The sequence below is a fragment of the Erpetoichthys calabaricus genome, chromosome 5 (assembly GCF_900747795.2).
Source record: "Erpetoichthys calabaricus chromosome 5, fErpCal1.3, whole genome shotgun sequence".
Lineage (NCBI taxonomy): Eukaryota > Metazoa > Chordata > Cladistia > Polypteriformes > Polypteridae > Erpetoichthys > Erpetoichthys calabaricus.
In genome coordinates, this window is record NC_041398.2 from 184,379,312 (window position 1) to 184,404,822 (window position 25,511).

At 37.5% G+C, this 25,511-nt stretch overlaps 1 protein-coding gene across 10 annotated transcripts in view; it reads left to right on the top strand.

Annotated features, from left to right (window-relative positions):
* mapk10 (mitogen-activated protein kinase 10) overlaps window positions 1–25,511 on the top strand; it is a 402,326-nt gene that overhangs the window by 255,156 nt on the left and 121,659 nt on the right. For 8 of the 10 annotated variants that reach the window (XM_051928085.1, XM_051928087.1, XM_051928092.1 and 5 more), the window contains 4 exons: window positions 9,936–9,994; window positions 13,944–14,082; window positions 15,280–15,445; window positions 16,117–16,188. In XM_051928085.1, coding sequence (XP_051784045.1) covers window positions 9,936–9,994; window positions 13,944–14,082; window positions 15,280–15,445; window positions 16,117–16,188 — 436 coding nt within the window. The remainder of the gene's footprint in view (window positions 1–9,935; window positions 9,995–13,943; window positions 14,083–15,279; window positions 15,446–16,116; window positions 16,189–25,511) is intronic. The other 2 variants (XM_051928086.1, XM_051928088.1) reach the window with 1 other exon arrangement.

Genomic DNA, 25,511 nt, shown 5'->3' on the forward strand with positions numbered 1-25,511 from the left:
CGTTAACATTATACAAAGTTATTGTCTGTTTTTATCTACATTTTTATTACTCTTTAATATTGTTTTTTTTTATCAGTATGCTGCTGCTGGAGTATGTGAATTTCCCCTTGGGATTAATAAAGTATCTATCTATCTATCTATCTATCTATCTATCTATCTATCTATCTATCTATCTATCTATCTATCTATCATAGCAATCAAATGCCTTTAATAGACCTCCCATGGAACTGCAGCACAAATGAGTTCTCATTCAATCAGGTACCCCCTCTGCAAAGAAAGAACGTAGTAAAAAGTTAGCAACTGGGAGAAAATAAAAAATAAAAGGTAAAGAAGGGAAACATGAGTGAGAGGAATCAGTACATACAAAGGTAAATGTAAACAGGTCAAGGCATGGCAATATTCCTAACAGACATCAGCAGATGGATGAGCTACCCCACTGAGTATATTGAGGTTCAAAGCCTTTTAAGGAATGCCAAATCTGTCACAGACTACTACAAAAATAATATTCCACAGTTTTTTTGTTTGTTTATTTTATATTTGACTATTACTTTGGTTATTTGTCATCATGTGTTACCATTGTGTTCCGTGTGTGCATGTGATATAATGGGGTTATAATGTGGTTATGGCAGTCATATTTAAAGGAAAACTGCAAGCTCAGAAAGTGATTACACTTTATTTCCAATGAAAATAAAGACTAGCTCAAGAAGTAAGTTTGTCAAGCAATTTCTTTTAACTTTTTCTTAACTGTGTAGTACAAATGTAATTCCATGTGTGTATTTTAGCATTTTATAGTGTTTTGCACATGCAGAATGTAATTCTTGCGCTTGTTTTACATTTTGAATGACCTTAATATAGTCAAGTGACTGCATTTTCATGCATGTGACATCATGTGATGCTATGTATAAATATGGTGGTGATCATGCATCACACTATCACTCAGTGGATATAAAAACACTTTAATTACTAATGACAGTTTCCAAACAAGTAGCCCTAGTGTTAGGTTTTGTATTATTTGTTCATTGACACTCGATCTTGCCTTGCCCCTTTGGTTTTAGTTGCTCAGTTTGAATTTGCTTCATAGTATTTTGGACTTTGATTTTTGTATTTTACCTCATCTCCTGGTCCTTTTGCTCACAATAATCCTCAGCATGTTGTGTGTCTTAACATGCTGGATATAGAGGGTGACAATAACACCTTTTTACAATATCTTCAGTTTTAATTATTTAATATGTCAGCTCTGGGTCGAATCCAGAGTAGCTGATTCAGGTTTATGTGCATCAGCTGCTGCTGGCTGAATTCTCTTTCTGAAATTCATTAACTGCTGTAAAAACATGATAATCAAGTGCGGTTTCATAGACTAGAACTAAATATCTGCAACTCTGCAAAGGTGATGTGCCACAGGTAACCATATCCAATGCTTACGTCATGGGTGCATTCTGCATGTAGCCTTGATTTTTTGCTTTTGTTTTCTTTCATTACATTGTTGAAAATTATTTGAGCATACTGTATTTCTTTTCATTGTAAGTGACAGCATAGAAAAAGTAATAGTCAAAAAGAAAATCTTATTCTCACCAGTATTCTTAGTCTAGTTTCATCAGCAGTTAGTTATGTGCTAGTGTATGTTTCTGCATGTTTTACACATTATAGGTGAAGCCAAACTCATTTCTTCATTAAGAATGTTGTGGATGTTAAACATCCAGGTAGACATGTCTGCAATTTGAGTACTAAGCTTAACTTTCTTCTTTTTTATATTCACTCCATTATTGTGATTCAACATTTCCCAGGAGCATTGGCATGTAAACTCTCTTCTGAATTTTCTAAAGCATCAGTGTTAAAACAGAGCAACATTATATGCAACCTGAATTACTGATTAATTGACTTTTTCAAATTTACCTTGAGAAAGGTTATTTCACCTTGTATATTTTCTTCTTTTACATGTTCAACAGCCATTCCTAATGGCAAAACAAATCTACAACACAAATTATTGAAATAGCAGCAGAGTCACGCAGGCAGCTGTGGAGTCACCATTACATTAACTAATTGTCCTCCTGCCAGTGGACTTTAGTTTTGATTTTAACTCTTCATTGGGTGCTTCTTTCAAAGTCTTTAATGGTGTTTAAGAAAAACAAACTACAATTTCCCCATAGACCCTTCTCAAACAGCATTTGCGTTGAATCCTGGTGTGTATGCACTCTATTTGAGGCACTGCAAACCTTTTGGCCCCTGTTTTTAACTATGTAGTATGGTGTTTTGTAAATGTGAAAAGGTCAATATGGTTGCAAACCAGGAATGGTTTCCGAGAAGATGGACAATGTGGATATACTGTGTCAGGTGCAAATATACGAGTAAGGTTCTGGTGGAAATAAGAGGCAGAATAAGATGAGAATTAAAGAAGAGTAACAAATAGCAACTCCACCAAAAGAAGAGCTAAAGTACAGTGCCATGAAAAAGTATTTGCCACTTGCTGATTTCTTCTGTATTTGTTTATTCATAGCACTTGTTTCTGATCAATTCAATTTAGTATACTGCAAAAGACAACCTAAGTAAACAAACTAATCATTTGATTTATTGAAGGAAAGAAGTTCACATACACCTACAGTATGTCACTCATGTGAAATATAATTGCCCTCTAAACTTAATACTTGGTTGAATCACCTTCAGTAGCAATGACCGCAAGCAAACACTTCTAGTAACAGTAACAGTCTTTGGTATCTCTGTACAGAAATTGGAACCCACTCTAATCTACAGAATTGTTTTAATTCAGCCACATTGTAGGGTTTTTGACAAAGAATTTCCCATTTAAGGTCCCACCACTACATTTCAATAGGATTCAAGCCAGGACTTGACCACTCCAAGAATTTAATTTTGCTTTGTTGTTTTTCAGTCATTCAAAGGTGCACTTGGTTTTGTACTTCTGATCATTGTTCTGCTGCATAGCCCATTTGCCCTGATGAATTAACATTCTCCTTCAGTACGTTCTGGTACAGAACTGAATTCATGCTTCCCTTAATTATGGCAAGTCACCCAGGCACTGAAGCAGCAAAGCATCCCCACACCATTACACTACCACCATCGTGTTTGACTGTGGACATGTTGTTCTTACTGTGAAGAACTGTGTTGCCTTATCAGGTTCCATGTCTTCCATAAAGTTCTACTTTTGACTCATCAGTCCACAGAACATTTTGGAGGTAATCAAAGGGAAATGTTAGATGATTGTTTATGTTCTTGTTTAGCAGTGGTTTTTACCTTGCAACTGTCCCATGGATACTATTTTTGCCTATTGTATTCCTAATGGTGGAATCATGAACACAGACATTAACTGAGCTGAGGCAGACCTGCAGTCTGGGTTCTTGGGTAACTTCCATGCACTTTTGGAGTGATTTTGCAAGTCCGGCTATGTGACGATGCGGGTTCTGCTCTATGCTTCCATCTTCTTCTGTTTGGGAGCCCTTCAACCCTACACCGTTGATAATGTTACCGAAATTACCTAGACAGTGAGGCAACATAGCAAACATAGCAAAGGGGATGGTACAAAGTGCAAAAATGCTTTTGTTTCCAAACAATCAAAACAAAGTCCAAATAAATAAGTGCAGGGTCCAAAGTTCAATAAACAATCCATCATACAAAGCATGGAGGTAAAACAATAGAAAAACAATCCTTTAAAACTGAAGTTAAAACGTTGCTGGAAGCAGTCTTTTAAAACAATGACGAGCCCGGTGCTTCTTTTACATTAGCGTCTCATCTGCTTCTCCCGTTAGGGCCCTGTAGCAGGCGAGACGCTCTCTCTCTCTCTCTGCAGCTATCCTTCTTTCTCTTTCACAGGTCTGGAGACCTCCCGATCCTGGCTTCGGTCGCACTCTCATCCCAGGCCTGAGACTTGAAGTCCTTGCCAACCAGGACGCTCGCTACAAGAACTTCTCCTCCAAGCCTCCCGACTCACACTGCCGTCCCGGCCTTACGCGGACAGTCTCTCTTCTTCATTGGTCACTCCCGCTACATGCTCACTCAGCAGGAGCGACCATTATTACAACTCCCGGGTGTCGACCTAACGCCCAGGCTTCCCTTCAGCTGCCTGCGAGCATTCACTCTCTCACTCGCTCGCCCGCCCGCACCGGCTCTCTCTGTCTTCTCCTGCTCCTCGCTCTCCAGCAACCTCCGTCTTTTGTTCTCTTTCGTCCTTCCCTTCAAGCCGACTCGCACTTCTATATATGCCGAGAGGACATAGCAGCTGCAGCACATTTAGCAGCCCCAGGAACAAACACTGATGTGGGCAGTCTCTCACCTGTGCACTTAGTTGAGAAACGCCCACACCACAGATCGTCCCGAGACCCGCTTTAGCCACAACTACCACGCCCCCTCGCTAAGCCGCGAGCGCGGTGATTATTTAAAAACTGGCCTTTGCTAAGAAAGCTGTGGACCCACAACACCACAGGCTACTCCTGGACAGATTTACCACAGTTCAAAGTTTTTTCCATTGGGAGATGATGTCTCTCAGAGTGGTTCATTGGAGTCCCAGGGCTTTAGATATTGATTTGTAACCCTTTCCTGACTGAGACATTTCAGTTAATTTCTTTCTCGGGCCTGGTGGAATTTCTTTTGATTGAGACATGGTGTGCTGCTTGTTGAGACACTTTAGCCAACTTCACGTTGCTAGAAAGGTTTTATTTAAATTATGTTTATGTTCAACAGGGCCGGAAGCAGTCAAGCTTAGTATGTGACTAATCTAATTTAACCTTTATCATTTAAATTTGATTCATTGGTTCATCGAGGGACCAATGGGGTAAATTAAATGTTCACATGGATGATAAATGTTTTGGTGAACTTTTTTTCTTCTATAAATCAAAAATTGTCTACTATGTTTACTCAGATTGTCTTTTGTATTGTGATCATTTTTTTGGAGATCATAAAACAAAAATAAAGAACATCAGGAGGGGGACAAATACTTTTTTAATGAATTTAATCCATTTAAGAGATGAAGAAGAACAGGGCACCTGGTCTAGATAGGGTGAAAACAGAACTTCTAAAATATGGTTGGGGGCATTTTAGACAGAATTGTTCATTATATGATGGGAGACATTTGAATAAAGGAAGACAGCAGTAGACATTGAAGGTATGTGCCCCTCCATAAGAACAATGACAAATCAGTGTGTTGTGAATTAGTGGGGAATCAGACAACTAAGCATTATGTGCAAAGTATTTTTCAAAGGGACTGGTGAAGAGATTAGGATCACTGGCAGATAATATCCTTACAGATAAGGTAATAGATCAATAATGGGTCAAATAGATAGATAGATAGATAGATAGATAGATAGATAGATAGATAGATAGATAGATAGATAGATAGATAGATAGATAGATAGATATGATATGATACTTTATTAATCCCAAGGGGAAATTCACATACTCCAGCAGCAGCATACTGATAAAGAAAATATTAAATTAAAGAATGATAACAATGCAGGTATACAGACAGACAATAACTTTGAATAATGTTAACGTTTACCCCCCCCCCCGGGTGGAATTGAAGAGTTGCATAGTGTGGGGGAGGAACGATCTCCTCAGTCTGTCAGTGGAGCAGGACAGTGACAGCAGTCTGTTGCTGAAGCTGGTCCTCTGTCTGGAGATGATACTATTTAGTGGATGCAGTGGATTCTCCATGATTGACAGGAGCCTGCTCAGTGCCTGTCGCTCTGCCATGGATGTCAAACTGTCCAGCTGTGTGCCTATAATAGAGCCTGCCTTCCTCACCAGTTTGTCCAGGCATAAGGCGTCCCTCTTCTTTATGCTGCCTCCCAAGCACTCCACCGCATAGAAGAGGGCGCTCGCCACAACCGTCTGATAGAACATCTGCAGCATCTTATTGCAGATGTTGAAGGACGCCACCCTTCTAAGGAAGTATAGTTGGCTCTGTCCTTTCTTACACAGAGAATCAGTATTGGCAGTCCAGTCCAATTTATCATCCAGCTGCACTCCAAGGTATTTATAGGTCTGCACCTTCTGCACATGGGTCTGGGCCTCCTAAAATCCACCACCAGCTCCTTGGTTTTGCTAGTGTCTAGGTGTAGGTGGTTTGAGTCGCACCATTTAACAAAGTCCTTGATTAGATCCCTATACTCCTCCTACTGCCCACTCCTGATGCAGCCCACGATAGCAGTGTCGTCAGCAAACTTTTGCACGTGGTAGGACTCCGAGTTTTATGTAGTCCGATGTATATAGGCTGAACAGGACCAGAGAAAGTACAGTCCCCTGCGGCGCTCCTGTGTTGCTGACCACAATGTCAGACCTGCAGTTCCCGAGACGCACATACTGAGGTCTGTCTTTAAGATAGTCCATGATCCATGCTACCAGGTATGAATCTACTCTCATCTCTGTCAGCTTGTCCCCAAGGAGCAGAGGTTGGATGGTGTTAAAGGCGCTAGAGAAGTCCAGAAACATAATTCTTATTGTGACATTTTTCTCTCAGATTCTGGAAAGGTGTTATTAGCTTGACATAAACCATTATCAATTTATGTTATGTTCAGACAGGCTTATGACACAGTGATCACAATAAAAACATACAAAGCTTTGCAAGAATTAATGTAGCTAATAAACATTAAAGAATGCTAGGGATGCACCGATACCGAAACGGGTATCTGGTATCGGCCTCGATACCACATTTTCTAAATTACTCGTACTCGTTAAAAGTCCCCCGATACCGGGGGACCGATACCACGGTCTGAGAAATGTCTATGTTTGAGCGGCGTGTAAGGGGTTAATCACAGGCGCCGAGTGCCCGCCCCCAGGCCCCGGCTGCAGCTCAGATCGGGGAGAAGGCGAGGCAAGACATGTCAGCCATGTGGAACTATTTCAAAGTGAATGAAGACGACAAAACAAAGGCGGACTGCAAATTGTGCTCAGCGAAATTGTCCAGAGGAGGCTCAAAAGGTAGCGCATTTAACACAAGTAATTTAATCAAGCACCTAAAATCCCAACACGACAACGAGTACAAAGAGTTTACCCACACTTCTAAACCAACACAACCCACGCTGCAGCAAACTCTTGCAAGACGAGAGAAAATGTCCAGAGACAATCCACGTGCTGTGAAAATAACACAGGCAATTATCGAGTACATTGCATTGAGTGACCAGCCACTCTCGGAGGTAGAAAATGTGGGATTCCTGCATCTCCTCCATGTTCTGGAGCCCAGATATGATGTCCCAAGCCGCCGCTACATGACTGACACGGAGCTGCCTAAACTACACGACTCCGTGAAAAAACATATCCACAGCCTACTGCAAGCCTCCTCTGCATTTAGTTTCACCACGGATATTGGGACAAGCAGTGTTAGCCCCGTGTCGCTAATTAGCCTAACCTCCCAGTGGATAGATGAGAGTTTCTTGTTTTTTTTGTTAAATTATATGACTAAAGCTGTTACCTATGAATTTAAATCATGTTTTTATTAAGTACTCGGTATCGGCAAGTACTCGGTATCGGCGAGTACTGAAATGCAAGTACTCGTACTCGTACTCGTACTCGTTTTCCAAAAAAGTGGTATCGGTGCATCCCTAAAGAATGCTAAAGGTTTGGTTAGGGTTAAAGGGAGAATCTCTGAACTGATTTTGAATCCTGTGGCACAAGTGCTAATGATTCTGTATTGTTTGCTGCAGTGGAGGAGGGAAGAAAGTGACTATGTAGGATGACTGAGGTCTTTAAAAAAATCCATTTTTCTTTCTAAAGTGGAATGTCCTGAACACAAGACAGTTCTGTGCCGGTGATATTCTGTGTTATCTTTAGCACACTCTCTTATCCTTTGTAGCCATTGGGCTGAGAAGATACCATAACAAGATATAATGTAGCCAGTGAGGATGGACATCCACTGTTCACCTACACTGACTATAACAAGTATTCACCCCTTTGAAGTTTTTATATTTTATTGTTCAATAACATTGAATTACAGTGGATTTTATTTGGCTTTTTTGACACTGATCAAAAGAAAAAGACTGTTAAATGTCACAGTGCAAACTATTTACTGCAAAGCTGTCTAAATTAATTATGAATAAAAACAAATTAATCACAGAAGTATGTTCATATGACACATATGAGCATCACTTGCTCAACCAACTAGTTTTGGAAGTCACATAATTATTTAAATAGAGAATAAATGTCTGTAGACAAAGGGATTCAGTTGATTGTAGTCTAAATGAACCTTACTTGAAAGGTCAAACTTGTGGTCGGCATGGTGGCCTAAACTACACAATGAAGACACAAAAATGCTCTGTGAACAGTTGATTGAAAGACACAAGCCAGGGGATGGAGATAAAAAATATCCAAGTCACTGAATATCACTTGTTCAGTTGAATCAATCATTAAGATTGAGAGCAAGACATCCACAAAAACTGAGTGATCATGCAAGAAGAAGACTAGTGAGGGAGGCCACCAAGAAGCTTATGATATCTCTGAAGGAGTTTCAAGCTACAGATTGGCGAGACTCTGCAGAACTAGTGCCCGGTTGTGTCACCAGTCATAGATGTATTGGAGAGTGGCAAAGAGAAAGCTACTGTAAAAAATATGCACATGCCATCTTGGTATGACTCTGAAGTCAGCTGCAAGAAGGTTATATGGTCCGATGAGACCAAAGTTGAGCTTTTTCGGCCATTAGACTAACCACCAGTCTTGATGTAAGCCAAACACTGCACATTATCAAAAACATCGTCCCCGCTGTCAAGCATGGTGGTGGCAGCATCCTGCTGTGTGTATGTTTCTCCACAGCATGCAAAGGAAAGCTTGTAAGGGTGGCTGGTAAAATCCTGGAGAAAAACCTGATGCAGTCTGAAAGAAACCCATTCCTTGGGAGAAGACTTGTTGTCCAGCAAGATAAAGACCCCAAGCATAAAGCCAAAACCACACAGAATGACTTAAACAAATTTGTTAATGTTCTGGAGTGGCTGAGCCAGAATCCAGATCTCAGTCTAACTGCAAATTTGTGGCTTGACTTGATAAAATCCCAATGCAACCTGACAGAGCTCAAGCAGTTTTGCAAAGATGAATGGGGAAGAAAAATTCAGTTTCCAGATGTGCAAAGCTGATAGAGATGTGTGTTCACGTCTCTATCATGGCTTCCAAAGGTGTATGTATTAAATACTGACTTGAATAGTATAAATACTTACGTAAGCAATTATTTAATGTTTCATATTTGTAATTAATTTAGGGCTGTTTACTCAGATCTGTTTTCCACTCTTGACATTAAATAGTCATTTTCTGTTGATCAGTGTCCAAAAGTCAAAATCCACGGTGATTTGATATTGTATAACAATAAAATGTGAAAACTTCCAATGGGTGAATACTTTCTGTCGGAACTTGTGAGCGTAGATGGAGGCATCTGGGCTTACTTCAGGCATCTGTAGAAGTCGAGGAAATGGTAAACCTTCTTGATGATGGTCATGTCCACTGCATACTGTGGCTTAACTGACAAGCTATGGATATTTAATTTCATTTTTGATTCTTTTATCTTTATGTTCTGATTATATATGGCTTTCAAATATAAGATGACAATAATGTGAACTTTTAAACAAAAAGTTGTTATTATTTGTTTTCACACATTAGTTTTGGCTTATTTTTACAACGGATGATAATGTGAAATTTACATGCTGTGGGTTCTCTTATATTTGACATAGATTAGCTTTAAGATGATACAAATTATCTGTGTGATTACTGTGCCTCCAAAAATCTATTAAGAAGTTCACATTTCAAGGATTTGAATTGTGTTCTAGTAATTACTTTAAAATTGTTTCACAGAAATCAATATCCTCTGCTGCTTATGTTCAGTGATCCTTGTGTCTGAAGAAAAAAAAGCACTTAACATTTAAAATAGGGATTTAGTGAGTTTTGTAAAACATTTTATTGTTTGGTTGGAATGATTATTACCTGACAGAAATTTCTTTTTCTTTTTCTTGCAGATTATCAGCCTATTAAATGTATTTACGCCACAGAAATCTTTAGAAGAATTTCAAGATGTGTAAGTCAAAAGAGAATATGTCAAAAAATTTAAAACTGCATATTTTAAAGAAAACTTATGATCAAATAAGCCTGTATTCTTTGTTTCTAGAGCATTAGAGATGAGCAAATGCCTTTTTAAAAGAATTAAACTAAAGAGCACTCATAGTCAAAGTGTGGGTTTGTTAGACCTCTTTCTGAGTTTCTTACCAAAACCAAAACCCATCATTACAACATTAGAATTCTTAACCCTAGTTTCCCTAAAGAGGTTTTTATTTTGTTTGTTTTATTAAGCTATACAGTAGTCTCTTGCATGTCTTTCCTTAGTTTTCACAAAGTTCAGACTCTTGCTTAATTTAAGCATCTGTCTTATATACAGTGGTGTGAAAAACTATTTGCCCCCTTCCTGATTTCTTATTCTTTTGCATGTTTGTCACACAAAATGTTTCTGATCATGAAACACATTTAACCATTAGTCAAATATAACACAAGTAACCACAAAATGCAGTTTGTAAATGGTGGTTTTTATTATTTAGGGAGAAAAAAAAATCCAAACCTACATGGCCCTGTGTGAAAAAGTAATTGCCCCCTGAACCTAATAACTGGTTGGGCCACCCTTAGCAGCAATAACTGCAATCAAGCGTTTGCGATAACTTGCAATGAGTCTTTCACAGCGCTCTGGAGGAATTTTGGCCCACTCATCTTTGCAAAATCGTTGTAATTCAGCTTTATTTGAGGGTTTTCTAGCATGAACTGCCTTTTAAGGTCATGCCATAGCATCTCAATTGGATTCAGGTCAGGACTTTGACTAGGCCACTCCAAAGTCTTCATTTTGTTTTTCTTCAGCCATTCAGAGGTGGATTTGCTGGTGTGTTTTGGGTCATTGTCCTGTTGCAGCACCCAAGATCGCTTCAGCTTGAGTTGACGAACAGATGGCCGGACATTCTCCTTCAGGATTTTTTGGTAGACAGTAGAATTCATGGTTCCATCTATCACAGCAAGCCTTCCAGGTCCTGAAGCAGCAAAACAACCCAGACCATCACACTACCACCACCATATTTTACTGTTGGTATGATGTTCTTTTTCTGAAATGCTGTGTTCCTTTTACGCCAGATGTAACGGGACATTTGCCTTCCAAAAAGTTCAACTTTTGTCTCATCAGTCCACAAGGTATTTTCCCAAAAGTCTTGGCAATCATTGAGATGTTTCTTAGCAAAATTGAGACGAGCCCTAATGTTCTTTTTGCTTAACAGTGGTTTGCGTCTTGTAAATTTGCCATGCAGGCCGTTTTTGCCCAGTCTCTTTCTTATGGTGGAGTCGTGAACACTGACCTTAATTGAGGCAAGTGAGGCCTGCAGTTCTTTAGACGTTGTCCTGGGGTCTTTTGTGACCTCTCGGATGAGTCGTCTCTGCGCTCTTGGGGTAATTTTGGTCGGCCGGCCACTCCTGGGAAGGTTCATCACTGTTCCATGTTTTTGCCATTTGTGGATAATGGCTCTCACTGTGGTTCACTGGAGTTCCAAAGATTTAGAAATGGCTTTATAACCTTTACCAGACTGATAGATCTCAATTACTTCTGTTCTGATTTGTTCCTGAATTTCTTTGGATCTTGGCATGATGTCTAGCTTTTGAGGTGCTTTTGGTCTACTTCTCTGTGTCAGGCAGCTCCTATTTAAGTGATTTCTTGATTGAAACAGGTGTGGCAGTAATCAGGCCTGGGGGGTGGCTACGGAAATTGAACTCAGGTGTGATACACCACAGTTAGGTTATTTTTTAACAAGGGGGCAATTACTTTTTCACACAGGGCCATGTAGGTTTGGATTTTTTTTCTCCCTAAATAATAAAAACCATCATTTAAAAACTGCATTTTGTGTTTACTTGTGTTATATTTGACTAATGGTTAAATGTGTTTGATGATCAGAAACATTTTGTGTGACAAACATGCAAAAGAATAAGAAATCAGGAAGGGGGCAAATAGTTTTTCACACCACTGTACAAGTCGTGGACAAATTTGTTGGTGTTCCTAAACAAAAAAAGAAAATACACAATTGTCTCTGAAATAACTTGAAACGTATAAAAATAATTGGCACCCATCATTGTTTTTTTTTATTTAACAAAAATCAGACTTTGCTTTAGAGTTTTGTTTCAACAGAATATTTCGAATAGTAGCACAAATGAAAATAACATTGACAAAAATTATGGGACTCTTAACCTAATATTTTGTTGCACAAACTAGCAATTCCGGTAGCTCTGTCAACAGGTAGTATAGCCCACTGTTCCCGAGCTGCTTCAGCTATGTCAGGTTCAAAGGGTGCCTTCTCCAGACTGCATGTTTCAGTTCTTTCCATAGATGTTCAATGGGATTCAAAGCAGGACTCATGGAAGGCCACTTCAGAATTTTCCAGTTTTTTTTATCTTAGCCCCTCTTGGATGCTTTAGCTGTGTTTCAACATTATCCTGTTGGAAGAAACACAACCTGCGATTGACACAAACTTTTATGACACTGAGTATTACATTCCACTTCAGAATGTCTTGATAGTCTTGAGATTTCATTGTTCCCTGCACAGACTCCAGAAAATATAACCAAGCCTCTTCCATGTTTCACACTATGTATGTTTTTCATTTCTTTGAAAGCTTAATTTTTTTTCAGTGGTCATAGAGCCAATGTAACTTGCTAAAAAGCTCCAGTTTTGTCCCATCTGTCCAAAGGACATTCTCCCAGAAGGATTATGGCTTGTCAATATGGATTTTAGCAAATTCCAGTCTGGCTTTTTTATGTTTTTCTTTCAACAGTGGAGTCCTCCTCGGTCTTCTTCCATTGAGTCCATACTCACTCAAAAAGCGATGGATGGTGCAATCAGATCCTGATGGACCTTGACCTTGGAGTTCAGCTTATATCTCTTTGGAAGTTGTCCCCATTCTGTGGTCAGCTTTCCTCTCGTGGTCACATCCAGGGTGTTTGACTACAGTTCCATGAACCTTAAACCTCTTAATATTAATTGCAACTGTTGCCACAGAAACATCATGCTGCTGTCTTATAGCCATTGCTTTTTTTATAGCCATTTCTTTCTGATCTTCTCAGACAAGGCATTTGGGGCTTTTTCTTTACCATAGTGAGGATTCTTATGTCATCAGCAGTAGAGGTCTTCCTTAGCCTACTATTCCCTTCGTAATTACTGAGCTCACTAGTGCATTTTTTCTTCTTAATGATGTTCCAGACAGCTGATTTAGGTAATCCTAAGCTTTTACTGATGTCTGTAATGGTTTTATTCTTGTTTTTCAGCCTAATAATGGCTTCTTTGACTTACATTGGCACAGCTCTTGTCCGCATGTTGAACAATGGCAACTACAGACTCCAAAGATAGCCTATAGGTAGAAGCAAGCCTAGGATTTTTATGCCTGCAATAATGAAGCAATGAAACATACTTGAGTAATCACAAACACCTTTGATTCCAGATGTCCCAAACATTATGGTGCCCTGAAATGGGGGGAGCATGTAAAAAATGTAATTTCTACATGTTTTGACCGAAATGTATGCAAATACCAATACATTAAAGTCTGCAATATGTACTTTAATCATGTCTGAATTGTTTGATTTTTAGTTTTAAACTATGGAGCAGAGGGGTAAATCAAGGAAAAATGTTTCTTTGCCCAAATATTATGTCACTGTATATCAAAATATTCCTGATTGTGAAACAGATTATATCTAAATCAGTCTGATGCCAGGGCATTTCATTTATCTCATGCTGCAACCTGACCTCTTTACCAAATCAGCGTGCAGTTTCCCTTCAGTTCCCAGCTCAATTATTGCCTGCGAGGTTCTCTTTATGTACTGAAAAAGCATTAGCAACATTCAGTAGTCTGCAATATAATTTTAAAAGCGGCCTTTTGTTTTTAATTAGGTTTTGTGTTTGCTCTAATCCTCCACACTTAAAATGTAGCTTGAACAATAACTTTTGCTTGAATTCCAGATATCTTGTAATGGAATTGATGGATGCCAATCTTTGTCAAGTGATCCAGATGGAACTAGACCATGAGCGAATGTCTTACCTACTCTATCAGATGTTATGTGGCATCAAGCACCTGCACTCAGCTGGCATCATTCACAGGGTTAGTATATAGTGTCGCAGTTACTTTCTTTACAAAGTCTTCAGCTACATGCAAGATAATATGCAGTGTTTCTCCAGGATAGTTTTCTCAGGTCAAGAAGATCACTGAGGGATTTTGACTTTATAGATGCTGTAACATTGCTATTTTCAATGGTTTGCTTCTGCTAGTTTTTAATGTACAAGCCATAATTTATGTACATTGGGATGTCCAGTCTTGGTCATGGAGAGCTACAGTGGCTACGTATTTTGCTCTAGTGTTTTTTTTAATTGGAATTTAAAGCTTGTGGTTAATATAAAAGATATCTTAGTTAGAAGTTTTTCTTTTTCCTTTTAGTATTCTGCTGTTTAGGAAATTCATAAAATATATTTTTTGCTTTTCTGAATTAGTTAAAAATTTTATCAATTGGAAAATGTACTATAATTCATTAAGCAGTTAATATTTTTTTATAGTTTTTTCTTAAGCACTTGGCACTCCAAAAGACTGGTTACCTATGCAGGGCTTCTTTCTGCCTTGCACCTGATGCCACAGAGATAGTCGCCAAGCCTGCAGCTTTGAATTGGATGACGAGTATTTAAGAAAGTTATGCTTTGTTTATTACAAAGGCTACAATACTTTATAATGAATATGTATTCAAGGTGGAAACAGTACTAAGTCAGCTGGTTACACATGGATTGCTTTATTATTTGCATCCAATTGCCAACTAAAGGACTTAAAAATTCTTAATAGGCATGTGAGTGGAAATGAAGGAAAAAGTTAGGAACTTAAAAGTCTCTGAAAGTCATCTCACTCTTGAGGTTGATATCTTTCTGATTTTCAAAGAGAAGTTAAAAGTCACACAATTACTGACTGCAGAGACTGAAGACAGGGAGCTGGGAGAGCCATCTGATTAATTGTGATTTTGGATGAAAAGTGACTGACATCAAATTAAGAACATTGATTGGAGTAAAGGTCTACAGCCACTCTGGCACTTTAGGACCAGGATTAAATATTCCTAGTGTGTCATAATTGTAACCAGTAATGTTTTTGTTTGCAGCAATGATTGAAACATTTTTAATTCTAGTAGTAAATCTTCTCCTGTACTTTATCAAATGGTCATGTCCCAATGTTCTTTCTCAACTCACTACATCTATTATAAAACTTCAAAACAACTGAGGTTAAATCAGTGAAATGCACATTTTGTTTTTAATATTCAACAAGGACCTGAAACCTAGCAATATTGTGGTGAAGTCAGATTGTACTCTTAAAATCCTTGACTTTGGACTGGCGAGGACTGCAGGAACAAGCTTCATGATGACGCCATATGTGGTGACGCGCTATTACAGGGCGCCTGAAGTCATCCTGGGGATGGGATACAAGGAAAATGGTAGGATTGCAGTTTAATTGTTGCAGCTCAATGACTTAAATCATTTCATGTTTATAGGTTTAGATATATTCCATTAATATTTTCATGTTATTCCTTAAAATACAATGACATCACACCTTTGAGTTAATTTAGCGCCATTGCTACTGGTTATTCGAATAAAAGAATGAGATTGTAATTGTTTTAATGTTTTCATTGTGAAATGTCGTATCTCACAACTGTTATTTAAAAAGGATAACAACATAATATTGCTTATTATTCATTTTACATCATAGCTATAATAATTTGGTAAAGAGCCCATTTTTGGTGTTAATTTACAGCATTCTACTTTAATTGTAACAAGTTATATTAGGATCATTTGGAGATTACGTATTGACTCAAATATCTGATTATAGTTATGGTCTTATTGATTATAGTTATGGTCTTAAAGAAGTGTGCTTGCCTTTTAGAATGCTTACTCATTTCTGCTTATGAGTTAATGTACATAAAACAGGAATTAGATTTTAGGACTTTGGCTTTTCCATTGCAAAGCATCCTGCTACTTGTGTATAATCCTTTGTTACTAATGCTTTCTCTGTTTAACTACTTTTTCAGTCCATTCTCCACTCTTTTCTAGCAATGTCTCTTCTAACTTTTCATTTTTCTTTGCAATTTACCTGCCTCTGTACCTGCAGTTGATATATGGTCCGTTGGGTGCATTATGGGAGAAATGGTTCGTCACAAAATCCTCTTTCCGGGAAGGGACTGTATCCTTGTTGCTTACATCTAATAAAGCAGTGATGTCATTAATGTAATCAGGTAGAGATGGGAAAAAAAACATACTAAAATTTAATTCTCCCCACTGTTGTATCATGACTAACCAAAGTGACAGGCTAATTATTGTTTTCTGTTGATGGTCATTCTGGCTTAATGATGCTGAATAGAAAGTGGATTTATGTTTTATCCACCATGCTATGCTTTTCTGAAGTTGAACATTTAATTAATTAAATTAGCTTGCAGCGTAGAAACTTCCTCAATTTCATAATATGATTTCCACATGATTAAAAACATGTTTTCAAGTAATGGACAGGATATACATTTTAACGTGTTTAGGTAAATGCTATAGATTATCACTCAGAAAATAAGTGTAAAAGAATCACATATAAAGTATAATGTAAGCAGTGATTATATGAATGTTTTAAATCAGAAGTCCTTATTTATTTAGCTTTTAGGTTGATTAAAGGCAATGTATTTGCCCAAGTAATAATTCATGAGTTTATGCAAATACTCTAATTTTTGTTCACACAGGCATTTGATCTACACTGTTATAAACTGAGCTTGTAAAATTTAATAAAAAAGGTACTACACAAATGTAACAACATCAAAATGATGCAACAGAAACTGACTGACTCATTGCAATTGTAACGTTTAATAAAAATGGACTTTAAAAAATTTAATTACCAGGTCTATTATTAAGACTTCATTTTCTTTTTTAAGTTTCTAACCCTGCTAATTAGCCATTTGAAAGTCAGGGCAGTTTATGCAATTATAAAATACAAACATTTTTATGCTTTTAACTTCCCAAGTCTAAATTATAATTTTGAAAGCATTACTAGTGAAGTGGATTTATTGAAGACAGCTTACTCCGAGATTTGCACATGAAATGTAAAGTCAGGTAATGATTGTTAAACTGATTGATCAGAAGACGACTATCTTATTGACAAAATTTACAGCAAAAGGCATCTACAGTAAGAAACCATTAACAACATAGAAAAATACAGCACTTCTAGCTACATTTTGAAAAATATTATTTACTTCTTTGAGTTTAGTGATGATTAAGGTATGTTTACTGGTAATCTGGTGTCTCTCAGGGAGGTAGAAAAATAATTTCTGATACTCAGCAATCTCATTAAGTTTGTTGTCTGTGAGAAATTTAGAAAAATACATTGCAAGTTATGTATAACACCTCGATATATTTTAAAATGTAGTATAAAACAATTAAAATTTTCTACATTGTATTTTGTGGGTATTTTTAATTCACTTTTCATTTTTTTTAGCAACCAGTAACTGTAAATGTTAGACAAAAGGTAATGACTGAATGATGTGAATGGGGTTCTGTCAACAGTAACTGTCAGCAGTAACACATACTGCTTTTGAAGATTGTCTAGCAATGTAGGGCTAACATCAATATCCATAATAATGGGTGGAGTGGCGGCTCTGAGGCTAGTGACCTGCGCCAGTAATCATATCCCATAAACGCCAAAAGGGACTCCACTCCGTTGGGCTCTTGAGCAAGGCCCTTAGCCTGCAGTCGCTTCGTCCTGGGTATGACGTTAATCTGCATCCAGCCCTGCAAGCAGGTCCTCCAATTTACAGGGAAAGCTTGGGGGTTGATGGCAGAATTGGCAATCCAGCCACCATAACAAAATAACTCAAAAAGTTCCAGTGTGTTGCTGAGATGACACCGATTGCACTCAGGTCCCAGTCTAGGTGGTTCATCATGTGGTGGGTATGGCAATGTGCAATCAGCGCCTGCTCCCAACCTCTCTCACTTACTTTTAAAATTGTTAAAACTACAGATAAATAACAATCTTCTAAGAACAAATCAGAACATGTACTTTTCAACAATAGAAAATAAACAGTAAACAATTCTGTTCACAAAAGACTTTACAATAATGTGAAACTCAACCATTGATGTATCTGTCAGCTAAATATTTAATTTTTTTTAATTATTTCTTGAATATATTGAAAAGTAAGTGTGTTTAGTGGCACTGGATAGACTTTAATTACAGTAGGTAGCTACTGTTATTCATAAGCTAAGCAAATCAGATTTTTACCACCCAAGGCTACTTTTTGTGAAGCGTTTGAAATTGATTTGTCCAGATTAAACCTGGAACAGGTTTGCAACTCTTAAAGAATGATAAAATAGGATTATAGATTTGCTGAATCCAGGAACCGTTGTATTTTAATTATTTTTTCATAAATCATATACATTTAATTTTACAAATGACACTGTACAGTATAATAAAATATTTAACATACCACAAATGACATGATCAGTGCTTAATTAAAAAGGTCTGCATGCAAAATAAGTCTGTGCCCTCTCTGCTGCATTTAAAGAAGCATTTTGTATGTAAACAGACATAGGAATTAAATAAGCACTGAAATTTTAATGTATTATCCATTTGCTGCTGTTGGTACTCTTTATTATGCTGCTGGCGATGCTTCTCCATCGTCTGCGTATTATTGAAGATTTTATGTTTTAATATTATTGTAGATTTTATGTTTTAATAAGTGATGTTAATGTACTGCATACTGAAAACATAAAATGTTGAAATTACTTAATCCAGTCATGTCCAGTTTCAAATAAATAAGTAAAGTAATTGCAAAAGAACCAGCAACGTTAACACAACTCAGTGTGTTTAGTTTAATGCTAGCCAGTTACATTGGGAGTAATTAACACTGGAACAGTGTTTAAGCAAAGTACCAGTTATGCTAAATCAATACATTGAATTAAAAATATACATTAGTTTTTTGTATTTAAGATTATTTAATGTTTTGGACATTACTCTGTTGATTGAAGTCTTTTCATTTCACACCTAAATTGTAGCATAAAATCTACACTGAGAAGTAGAAAAGAATGGGATTAAGTAAGTACAGTATATTATTCAAGATTTAACATGCATATAATTTTTGTGATGTAAGTTTTGCAACAGGTTTACAAGTTTAGTCAAATGAAAACTGTCATAAGTTAGCTTTCAAAACCGCATAAAAAGAGAATCATTCAGGAAAAAAATAACTTTACTAACAATCTCTATTTTGCAACATTTTACAAACAAAGCGATGCTCCTTTATGTGAAATACCTTACTGTATACAAAAAATAAGTAAGTAACAATTAAAAAGCCACAGAAAATACAGAAACAGTTCTGAAAGTAGCCCCACCTCAATCAATTTTTCCGTAGTGGGAAGTACTCAAACATAACCGACTAGGACGAGTATGTGCCTGACAATGTAGTGTGCAAAGTCCTCTAGTACATAAATATACAAACCTGTTTATTTTAAGTTAAACTAGGGGGCTTTGCCCCCTGCTTGCTTTGCTCACCAACCCCCCTGGCCTGCGCTACGCGCCAGCCACTTCACGTCTCTGCCACTCGCGTATGTGTCCAATATGATTGTATCGATGATTATGTCTTAGAATTTAATTCTTCTAGTAAAACGGTATTAGACTCAATTGCTCTGCTCAAGACACGCTGTAATAAGGGAAGACCTGCTCCCTGGCTAAATGAAACTACGCAGTCGCTGCGCCGTGCCTGTCGAACTGTGGAACGGCATTGGAAAAACGATGGTCTGATTGTTACTAAACAGATTTTTAAGACTTCTTTATTCGAATTCCAGGTTGCAGTTAAGAAATCGAAACATGATTTCTTCGCTGATTTAGTTTCCCGTCATTCTAAGAATCCTAGGGTCTTATTTAATTCAATTAATGTGGCCATTCACCCTCATTCTGTGATGGGATTAAATAGCACTGTTCTTTCATGTGAGCAGTTTCTTTCATTCTTTGTCAGTAAAATTGATAAAATTCGCTGTGGTATTGTTCCAACTGACTATGAACTTCCTACTGTTAATCATAGTATTGTATTTGAATCTTTTGATCCTGTCTCACTTTCACAGCTAAAAAGAACTATTGACACCCTTAAACCAGCCCCCAGTCCTCTGGAAATTGTACCACCACGCCTCTTAGTGGAAGCCTTTGATGTTTTGGGCCCTTCTTTACTAGCCATTATCAATGATTCCATTAGTGCGGGGGTTGTGCCCTCATTTTGTAAACATGCTGCAGTGCGTCCCTGTCTAAAAAAGGCAGAATTAGATCCTGGAGTTTTAGCCAATTTTCGCCCCCAGTTGCCATTTCTGGTTAAAATATTAGAAAGAATTATTTGTAATCAATTGGTTGATCACCTTAACTCCAATAATTTATTTGAGCTCTACCAATCTGGCTTTAGGCGTTATCATGGTGTTGAGACGGCCCTCCTTAAAGTATTCAGTGACATCTCTATTATTACTGACTTGTCCTCCTGGACCTGACTGCTGCCTTTGACACTATTGACCATGAGATATTGCTGTTGCGGCTTGAACATCTTGTTGGGCTTAAAGGGGCTGCTCTTAACTGGTTCAGTTCATATCTAACTGGTAGACACTTTTCAGTGACTTTAAATTCCTCTTTTTTGTCTACTGCTCCTCTTAAATGTGGTGTTTCTGAGGGATCCATTTTGGGTCTTATCGTATTCTCTATATACCTTCACCCTATTGGAGCTATTTTTAGGAAATTTAACATTTCTTTTCACTGCAATAAATCAACTGCACAACTGTCTTTCTGAACTAAGATCCTGGATGGCTAATAATTTTCTTGATCTGAATCAAAACAAAATGGAGGTGCTTATAGTGGGTCCATCAGCTAAAGCCCAAATTGGTGTTGGACTTCTTGGCTCTTTCTCTGTCTTTTGCAAACCTCAAGTCCACAATCTAGGTGTTATCTTTGACAGTAACCTCTCTTTTGAGAAACAAGTTAATTCTGTAGTCAAGAGTTGCTTTTTCCAGCTTCATCTATTAGGCAAGATCAAGCCTTTTTATCTTCTAGGGATCTTGAGAAAGCTGCTCATCCTTTTATCTTTTCTCGCCTTGATTACTGCAACTCGCTGTATTCTGGGTTTAGCAAATCCCTGATACACAGGCTGTAGTTGGTCCAGAATGCTGCCGCTCGCTTTCTGGTTGGGGCAAGAAAGTATGACTCTGTTTCTCCTATTTTAGCTTCTTTACACTGGCTGCCTGTCAGTTTTTGAATTGATTTTAAAATCTTGTTGCTAGTTTTTAAATCTTTACATGGGCTTGCTTCTGCCTATTTATCCGAATTGTGTGTTTTACACCAGCCATCCAGAGTGCTTAGATCTTCTGGTCAGTTGTCTCTTGTTGTCCCTCGTACCATGTGTAAAACCAAGGGGGACAGGGCTTTTGCAGCTGCTGCTCCTCGCCTGTGGAACTCTTTACCTCATTACATAAAGGAGTCGTCTACAATTGAACTGTTTAAAACAAGATTAAAATACTGATGGTTTCCTCATTGTGATTATGTAACATTACTTCTATTTATTAATTTTATTTATGTTTTATTTTATTTCTATTTATGTTATTTATATTAATTGTATGTTTTTCTTTAATTGTATGTTTTTCTTTAATTCTGTTATTGTAAAGCACTTTGGCCACAGCATTCCGATGTTGCTTTAAATGTGCTATATAAATAAAGTTGACATTGACATTGTATGTGGATTTCACTTTCACCAAACAACAAATCTTTTAATTCTCGCGGATACGCCTCTTCATTGGGAAGAAATACTACTTTTCCCTGATGGCAACACGAATTAGATCTACAAGTCTCCGACATAAAGTTTAAATCCGAACAATATATTCGCTCTCTTTTCGCTGTTCTGTTATTTCACCGAGCAATAATTTCTGTTTGTTTGAGCTAATGCAATCTTTACTATCATTTTTTTGAGACTTTCAAATTTTAGTACTTTCATTGTTTCTAACCTGCTCTGCATGTATATCGTGCCAATGCTTTTGAATTCTTTACGATGTTCTACTTTGTCATCTACTCTTCGTCTTTTATTTTCGGCCCCGGACGTGGTTAAATCTCTTGGCACAAAGTCTCATCTCACAGGACTTGAAAGTATCTCTCTGAAAAAGTCACGTTTTGTCCCAGGCTAAAAAGTCTTGTCTCGTCCCACGATTTTTTTATTATAATAGAGAGATTAACTTAATACAACTGTCTATTGGGAATATAGCTGTATCAGTTTTAGGGTGAAAAAAGGTGCTTACTTTCAGTAGAATTCAGTACAGCTCATATTTTATATATCTATAAATTTACAATTATAAATCTAGTATACAGCTATAGCAATAACATCAATGCATTTGAGTTTAACTTAAATGTGTTTACATAATACATTTTGAGTTTTGGGTTGATCTGTCTAATGTGAAAAGCATAAATAAAATCAGTTTTCTGTTTTCAGTGAAATTTCACAGGTACTATCATTATTATTTTTGAAATTTTGAGCCTGTCTGCAACTTTTTGGTCTAAAGTACAGTAAGGCTATTGTTCCAGTACTAAAATGGTAAGAATATCTTATCTTTAGAATTGTAGGTAAATTGCAAACTGAAAAAAATAAAAGAATAACTCACCTAGGAAAGTGTAAAATTGAATATAATGCAACAGTAATATGGGCACCACAGTGTCGCAATGTTAAGGAGACCAGGGTTTGCGTCCCTCGCCCTCTTTGTATGTGTCTTTGTAGGTTTCCTCCGGGTGTTCCGCTTTCCTTCCACTGTCCAAAGACATGCAGGTTAGGTGAATTGGTGATGTTAAATTGGCCCTAGTGTGTGTGTGTGTGTATGTTTGAGTGCGTGTGTGTGTGCGTGCGTGTGTGTGTGTGCGTGTGTGTGTGTGTGTGTGTGTGTATGTTTGAGTGCGTGTGTGTGTGTGCGTGTGCATGCGTGTGTGTGTGTGCGTGTGTGTGTGTGTGTGTGTGTGTGTATGTTTGTTTGTGTGTGTGTTCACCCTTTGATGGACAGACTCCCTATGCAGGTTTTGTTCCTGCCTTACACCCTATGCTAGCTGGGATAGGCTTTAGCACCGCTGCGATGCTGGCGTGGATTAAGTGGGTTAGAAAATGCCACGATAACAGTAATATCTATATACTTTTTAAGATAAAAAATGAAAAGAAAAATGGCAGGCAACTGTGCTACTTAAAAAACAGCACATTGTGCACCTATGTTATGCTAAATTGACTGAGATGCTGTCAGAATCATTTTAAATTTGTTAGTCAAGAATGGGGAAGTTTAACCCTGGCTGAACATAACAGACATGCAATTTTGCAGCAGTTTGTCACTGACTAATTTGTGGTTGTATATTAATCATCCTTCATCCATCCATTATCCAACCCGCTATATCCTAACTACAGGGTCACGGGGGTCTGCTGAAGCCAATCCCAGCCAACACAGGGTGCGAGGCACGAAACAAACCCCGGGCAGGGCGCCAGCCCACCACAGATTAATCGTCCTTATAATTAGTTTTTTCATTTTCTCTCTATTTCCATATTTACAAAGTCCTACCAATTTGAAATTTGCTTAACTGTATTTTGGTTTATATCATGTGATCTACATTCTGATTGGCTTTAGATGAAATTCTTATTGGATTTAAAAAAAAAGCAAAAAACACTAAATGTCTTTGACAAGTGGAGTAGTTTGTGATGCTGTGTAAGTGGGAAGTGGGAATGATTAACTGACTGCCTTTGACTGCATTTCTTACTTAGGAAAATTAAAAGGTGCTGTACAAAATAACAAGAACAAAATAATTTCTCGTACTTAACAGTAGATCACCCTGCTAGCCGTTCATTACATGAAAGCTCAGTTTGACAGATCAGAATGCTGTGGGTCTGCATGTGACAACACAGGGCTGCTTCACGAGGAAACCCAAGTTGTGGACTTGCCTATCTTACTCTTCTTTCTTTTTCTTTTTATGGCTTCTTTCACACTCACTCTGAGCAGAGCTAACCTCGTGTCATTTTGGTGTTTCTTTTTTCAAGCTTTCTTATCTGACATGCATGCACCTTGCTGAAAAGAGACATATGGATTGAATTAGCAAAACCAATTTTGCTTTCACTTTCCTGCCCTAGTTTCATCAGCAGTAAATGCAGTGAACTTTGGGGTGCAGGATTTCTATTGTCATTCCCTTTAAATGTACTGTACATGTGTAGGTGGTTCCTTACATTTTTAATTGCATTTCCACACAGAAGTGTTTAATAAACTGAACAGTAGGAGTACCTATTTAAATATAAGGCCAAGAAGAGGCCTTTGGTACTGCAGAGCAATAATGATTTAATTTAACTTTCAATGCAGAATTCTCTGTTTCTGCTTTCTTTCCCATTAAATAATTCTGTTTTTTTACAAGATGTTTTTGTTCTAATCTCTAAGTATACAGTTTCTTTTTATCAAACAGCACAACTGAAACTGATCGATTTATATGCTACATTCTTGACCAACAGAAAATCCATATGAATCATCTTCTTATACGAGTGCCTTGAAAGTGATTTTTCAGCTGGCATTTTCTCACAGTTAATTTATTTGAGTTTTCTTTACCTGTGGAAAGTGCCCTTTCCTCCTTTAATATCATTTTTGCAGTGCTTTATGTCCACGCTTGGTATGCCACCTAAAAGGCTTTTCATAAGAAGATAAGCAAAGTTAAAGAGCATCAAAGGCTTCACACAGGTTCATCCAATAAATCTTAGTTGTACTGAGGAGAGTAATAAAACACTTAATCTTTTTTCTAACAGGCACAAACCTCAGGGAACTAGCAACAAATTGATCGCTCCTCCTCCATGCAGGACATAATAAATAAGTCTAACGCTCTTTTAAAAGAGTCCAACCTGCCTGATTTGAATACTTGTCACAATAGTGTATTATAGCAGTTAATAATCCTGTGACATTCCCAGATCTGAACCAACCCTTCCTTGGCTGAATGCTGTTATGCTTGCCATTTTTATAATATGCTTTTAGGAAAATTATCTTCTATCTTTCTGAGTTCTTAAGATTTAGCTGGTCTAAATAAAAATGTCATAATGTTCCAGTGTAACCAGAGTCACTAAAACATTATAGCTCATTCTTAGAATTTTTAAATTGCATTAAAATGTCTCAGGTCGAATATTGCACAAATGCAGCTTTTTGCCAGCTCTCAATAAAAGTGATGCCACAGTCCACAAATGAGATGATCTGTGATAGATAAGGAATGATTATTTTATAAATATTGCATATGAGCTGCAACAATGATGAACACATACAGAATGTTTAAAGACCATGATAGGTGAACGTTTATCTTTCATTGTGTATTGTGCAAGTTCACCTCTTGGTAGTCCAATTTCCTCCCATAGTCTAAAGACGTGCTATTATGGGGAGTATCAAATCTAAATACATCCATTGTCACTGAGCTGACATGTCTTTTAATGTGCTAGCCATGAGATAGATTTGTGTCTTCTCCTAGATTGTTTC